Source organism: Octodon degus, unplaced genomic scaffold, assembly GCF_000260255.1.
Source record: "Octodon degus isolate 3935 unplaced genomic scaffold, OctDeg1.0 scaffold00255, whole genome shotgun sequence".
NCBI classification, from domain to species: Eukaryota; Metazoa; Chordata; class Mammalia; order Rodentia; family Octodontidae; genus Octodon; species Octodon degus.
This window is the reverse complement of record NW_004524831.1, coordinates 3,085,665-3,091,086: the sequence shown is the minus strand read 5'-3', so window position 1 is coordinate 3,091,086 and position 5,422 is coordinate 3,085,665. Positions and strand designations below refer to the sequence as shown.

The 5,422-nt window shown below is 37.5% G+C and overlaps 1 protein-coding gene across 1 annotated transcript; it reads right to left on the bottom strand.

Annotated features, from left to right (window-relative positions):
* Positions 1 to 282: 282 nt before the first annotated feature.
* Positions 283 to 731, bottom strand: LOC101590057 (60S ribosomal protein L26-like). Its single transcript, XM_004646125.2, has one exon. It carries the CDS (start codon positions 715 to 717, stop codon positions 283 to 285), a length of 435 nt encoding a protein of 144 aa, XP_004646182.1. The 5' UTR covers positions 718 to 731.
* Between the last annotated feature and the right edge of the window lie 4,691 nt (positions 732 to 5,422).

Genomic DNA, 5,422 nt, shown 5'->3' with positions numbered 1-5,422 from the left:
CAATGTCCATCTGGGAGGGATTTGTGTTGACCTCTGGATTCTGGGTGCATACATGTGTGAAAACATGCCTACACCATTTTTGAATCTCTTGGCACATGTGTGTGTATAACTTGCTCAATCACGTCCTAGGAAATGAGAAGGCCGTAACAAAGTAGCAGGTAGGCTATCTAGGTTCATTGATTCACAACTTGTTTCCAGCCAGTCTGCCCCACCAGCCACATCTGTCAGCATTTCTTTTTTTTATTTTAGCATTTTTAATTAAAAGTTACACATAGGAGGACTTTATTCCTGCATCTTCTCAATCGTTTCTTCCTTGTATTTGCCCTTTTCCTTTCCTACTTGGCGAGACTTGGCTTTCTGTTCCAGGATCTTTTTGTGGTCTTTGTCCAGTTTTAGCCTGGTGATAACCACCTTACTGGGATGAATGCCCACATGGACAGCTGTGCCATTTGCCTTTTCCCACTGCACCCGTTCAATGTAGATGGCATACTTCTTCCTGTAAACCTGGACTACTTTGCCAATCTGTTGATTTTTATAGTGTCCTCGCACAACCTGAACTTCATCATCCTTTCGCATGGGCATAGAGCGAACATTGTATTTTTGTCTCAGCTCTTTGGAAAGAGAAGACATAATTTTCCTGCGAATGTGGGGAGGTGCATTGAAATGCCTTTTACGGTTTTTGCTTCGGTCTGAAGTCACAAAAGGATTAAACTTCATTTTGGCTGCTGCAACTCCAGCGATGGCCGCAAAAAGGACTGTCAGCATTTCTGAGTGCTGTTTTGCATGCAAGTGATTAGGCCTCTGTTCTCCTCTTCTCCTTGAGAAGACCTGGCATCTTTGTCTTTCATATCCATGGGGAAATTTGATTCCACAATCCATGTATGTGTGCTTCAAATCACTTCATGAAATACTAATAATTGGAGAATTGGGCTAATCTATTCAGAGACCAATACCATCCTGTTGTTTCAACCATAACTTGGAGACTATTTATTTAGCAAACAGCACTAGCCTTCCACTTGGAGGAAGAAGGTTGACTGTGAAACGATCGAGGGCAGAAAGTCCAAAGGGCCCTGTCCAGGGCTTTTTGGATAGCTTCCAGACCTGAGATACTTCCAGGACCCCTTCTTCAGGATGCACTTTGATAAATTGTATGGTGATCTCTTCTCTATCCATGGTATTGAACCTTGAGGCCAGAAATGTGTCCTAGTTTAGGGGCTTTCTTTCTCTTCTTCAGTTCCTAAAGAGTAACATGTTGTGTGTGGATCATTTCCCCTTCTGGGAAGCTTAGGTAGCCAAATGTGGTATGGGTTGTCTCTCTATTCTGTGTCCTCTTGCTCTTATCCTCTTTTAGGCATTAGATAGTGTACCTAGCTGCTTTTTCTGTCTCCAACTCCTCCTGTTGTGGGGTACAAAGCCTGGATAATGGCTGCTGAGATAGCTCAGTGGTTTAAGTGCCTTGCTAGGCAAGTGAAAATATGTGGGTTCAATCCCCATACCACATGCCATGGTGACACCTCCCTGGGCACATTTAGTCAGCCATTGAGATCAGCTGTGGTGGTATATGCCTATAGTCGCAGACTGGTTAGGCTGAAACTGAAGACTCTCTATGAGTATGAGTTACATAGTGAGACCATATACCAAGCACATAATATGTTATTAGAAACCTGGACAGCCAGTGTTTCAGAAGGAAAGTTACAAACTGTTGTCTCCCTGATATGAGAAAGTAAAATAGGAAAAGTAATATGTTTAGTGTATAACTGATAGGTGAAACAGGAAGAAAATGTCACTATGATATAGGAAAGGGAAAGTAAGTAAGAAAAAGGATAAACTAAGTAAATTAATTACAGTACTAGTTTCTCTTACTTCTTTGAAAGAAATCCTAATGTCAGTTGGAGAATATTTTGTGCCCATATCTTTTACTCTGATTAACTACTTCAAGAATCACAATATATAGTGCAATACCTATGCTATTCTCCTATTAAAATTATAAAACAAAATTTCAAAGCTACTCTAGAAATTGTTCTTTCGCTTCTGAAATTACAAATACCAATACCTCATGTGATTTTTATCAGTGAATCATTAACTAAGAGTGGTTTATTTTTTTTCTTTTGTATTTTAAGAAAGAGTCTACAGGGTTTTCAGGGTCTCAATACTAGATAGGACTCATAGTGATCCACCCATTTACAGTCTTCCAAGAGCTGGGATTACAGGTGCGTGCTACCATACCCAGTCTCAATTGCTCTCTCAGCGCGCCCTAAGTGGAGTCCAGCACGGCAGGCCAGGGGATTGAATCCCCAGCCCCTGTGCCTGCTTGCAAGTGCTTTAATCCTCTGAGATATTTGGCTGGCCATAAGAGTATTCCTTTTATTTTTTTTTTGAATGAAGGTTTATTTTGACTCACAGATTGTAGAGGTTTCAGCCCATTATCAGTGGGCTCTGAGGTGGTGTGGCAGTGGGGCATGGCAGAGGAGAAATAGTCTATGGCATTAAGAAGGCAGCAAGGTAGCAAAGAAGTGAAGATGCAGCAAGTGACAAATGGCAGCAGTCCTTCTATTCTGTCAGGGCTACACACACCAAGGGCAGGTAGCACACACCCTGGGTAGGTCCTCTGATTATCTACACCCATAATAAGTCGGACTAACCAGTGCAGTAATTCATAAACCACACAACTTTGACTTTGGAATCCCTCCCTGCACTAATACCCAACTGTACCTGGGGCTGAGTGCATCCCACATGGAGTTGCAGGTGGAGAATATTTAAAGGGAGGATTCCTTTTCTGGGCCATATGCCAGCCACCTGATGCTACTCCTTTCTCTTCCCTGTGTCCTCAGAGGGCACAGGACAGCCACAGAAATGCCAGTAGTTCTTCATTATTTACCTTCGTTTGCTTACCAAGTTAAATTTAAAATATGTAATAAAAATTTTCTTCTCCTGTTCCTGATTTGAGAGCTAATACAGTGTCAAAATTGGGAAAATAAGTATATAAAGAAAAAATGTTTAATATAGTCTTACAGCTCAGAGCAAAGCACTGTTACAACTTGGTGATTTTCTTTTCTTTCTTTTTTTTTGGATTATAATATTTTATTTTTCACTTTTTATTGGTATTCATTTTAATAAGAAAAAAGATAAAACAGCAATGAAGTAGTTTCAAAACAGGTTAGTATGATAGTTACAAAGATTAATACATTGTATATTGTTGTTTTCCTAGTAGTTATTCAGAGGAAAAGATGCAGACATTATATATTTGAGTGAACAATATTATTACAAATCTTACTTCTCAATGAACTAAGAGAAAGTAACTGTATATCTATCCTAATATATATATCCTTGTAGCCCATCTATATCTATAACATTTGTCTTCAAACTTTAGTTTATAAACGTCCGGGAGAGAAGCTTAATGATCTCATTACCCTGTAACAGAGGCAGTTATGGTTAATATCAAAATCTGTGTGAATATCAAACGACTTAGACATAAAATAGAACAGATATTTTCCAACAACCATGAATATTCTGAACTTTAAATCCTTATAGAATGTGAAAAAACAACTACACATTTTTAGACCAAAACTTAGAGATCAAACCATATACAACATTGTCACAGGACAATCCTATGACTTTTTTTATGGTCTCGTTTAAATTTATTACCTTTTTTTTTTTTACAAACATTTACTTTAAAAAGAGTATAGCAATAACTGATATGACATGAGAAGCAATACACATTTGAAAGATCAAAATGATATTTCAATCATGGTTTTTTGTTTTTGTTTTTGTTTTTGTTTTTGCGGAACTGGGGATTGAATTCAGGCCCTTACATTTGTCAGGGAAGCGCTTATTCCACTGAGCCATTTCCCTGGCCCCAAGCATGGTTTTAATATTACACATTGCCATCTGCAGTATAGTTGCTTAGTTGATGGATGTCAGCATCTAGAAATAGTCAGGGAGAGAATTCTACCCAATAACTGCTATGTTGATGGAGATTTTTTTTTTTTTGGAACCGGGTATTGAACTCAGGTCCTTGTGCTTATCAGACAAGCACTTATTCTACTGAGCTATCTCTATGGCCCCTGATGGAGATTCTTAGGAACATTGACTTAACCAACTTGTTTATATAAATATATGGTTTTGCCTGTACCAATTATCCTAAATTTTTCTCCTTTCTCTCTCTTTGTTATTTAATCTTTAGATTCTCACTTCCCATTTAGCTGTGTTATACATTTCAAATTTTATTTTGTCTTTTGAGTTCTTACACTTGGGAGACACTATGCTAGTTACACATGTGGGTATGGTTTATTTCACTTAGGAGTACAGCTTCAACTTTTTTTTTTTTTTCAGAAATGGAGATTGAACTCAGGCCCTTGCACTTGCCAGGGAAGTGCTTATTCCACTAAGCCATTTCCCCAACCCCAGCTTCAACTTATATTCACTTACCTACGAAGATTTTTTAAAATTAATTTTATTGAGAAACAAATAGCAATGAGACAGTTTCAAAACCGATTAGTAGGACAGTTTCAACAATTAATACATTTAAATATTGTAGTCTTCATAGAGGTTATTCATAGTACAAGACGTAGACATGATATCCTGTCCAAACATTATTAGTACAAATCTTTCTTCTCATTGAATTAAGAGAAAGTAGCAGTATATCTATCTTATTTTTTATATACAGATACAAGATGGTCCTTCATTTGCAGTCCCTGCTTTTCATGTCATATGAATTGCTACTATACTGTCTCTCCAGTAAATGTTTGTATTTTTTAAAAAGAGTAATAAATCAAGGCCGGGGAGATGGCTCAGTAGGATAAGCGCTTGACTGGCAAACGCAAGGGTCTGAGTTCAATCCCCGGTTCCACCAAAAAAAAAGAAAAAGAGTAATAAATGAAAACTAAAGAAAAGAAAAATAATGTCATGGGACTGTACTGCTACAATGCTCTCTATGGTTAGATTTCTAAATTTTTGTGTAAAAATATATAATTGTTTATTACTATTTTTTAAAATCTTTTTAAATTTTTTAAATTTTTTTCTTCACATTTTGTAGAGATTTAAAGTTTAATATATCAATACTTGATGGAGGATAGCTGTCCCATGATATGTATAAGATGTTTGGTATTGAGACAGATAGTGAAGATAAGCTCAACTGCCTAAGTTATAAGGTAATAATATCATTAAAATTTTCTGCTGGAGGGTTAACAACTTAAGTTTGCAGACAAAAATTGGAGAGGAAGAAGGGCTGCAAGGACAATCAACATTTTGGCCCTAGGCTTTCAAGGTCAGTAAGGACTCAGGACATAGGAGAACCTGTACTGTAACACCATGTAACTCAGTTGTGTCCCAAATTTTCTATTCAAGGAGATTATGGGGCCAAAGAGGAAAGTGATCGATGATGTAGAGTGTGCCTAAGGAGAGTCACATGAAGAGAAAACAT

Excerpts from the sequence above, each read along its gene's own strand:
- LOC101590057 (XM_004646125.2), bottom strand. The coding sequence starts at position 717 with ATGAAGTTTAATCCTTTTGTGACTTCAGACCGAAGCAAAAACCGTAAA.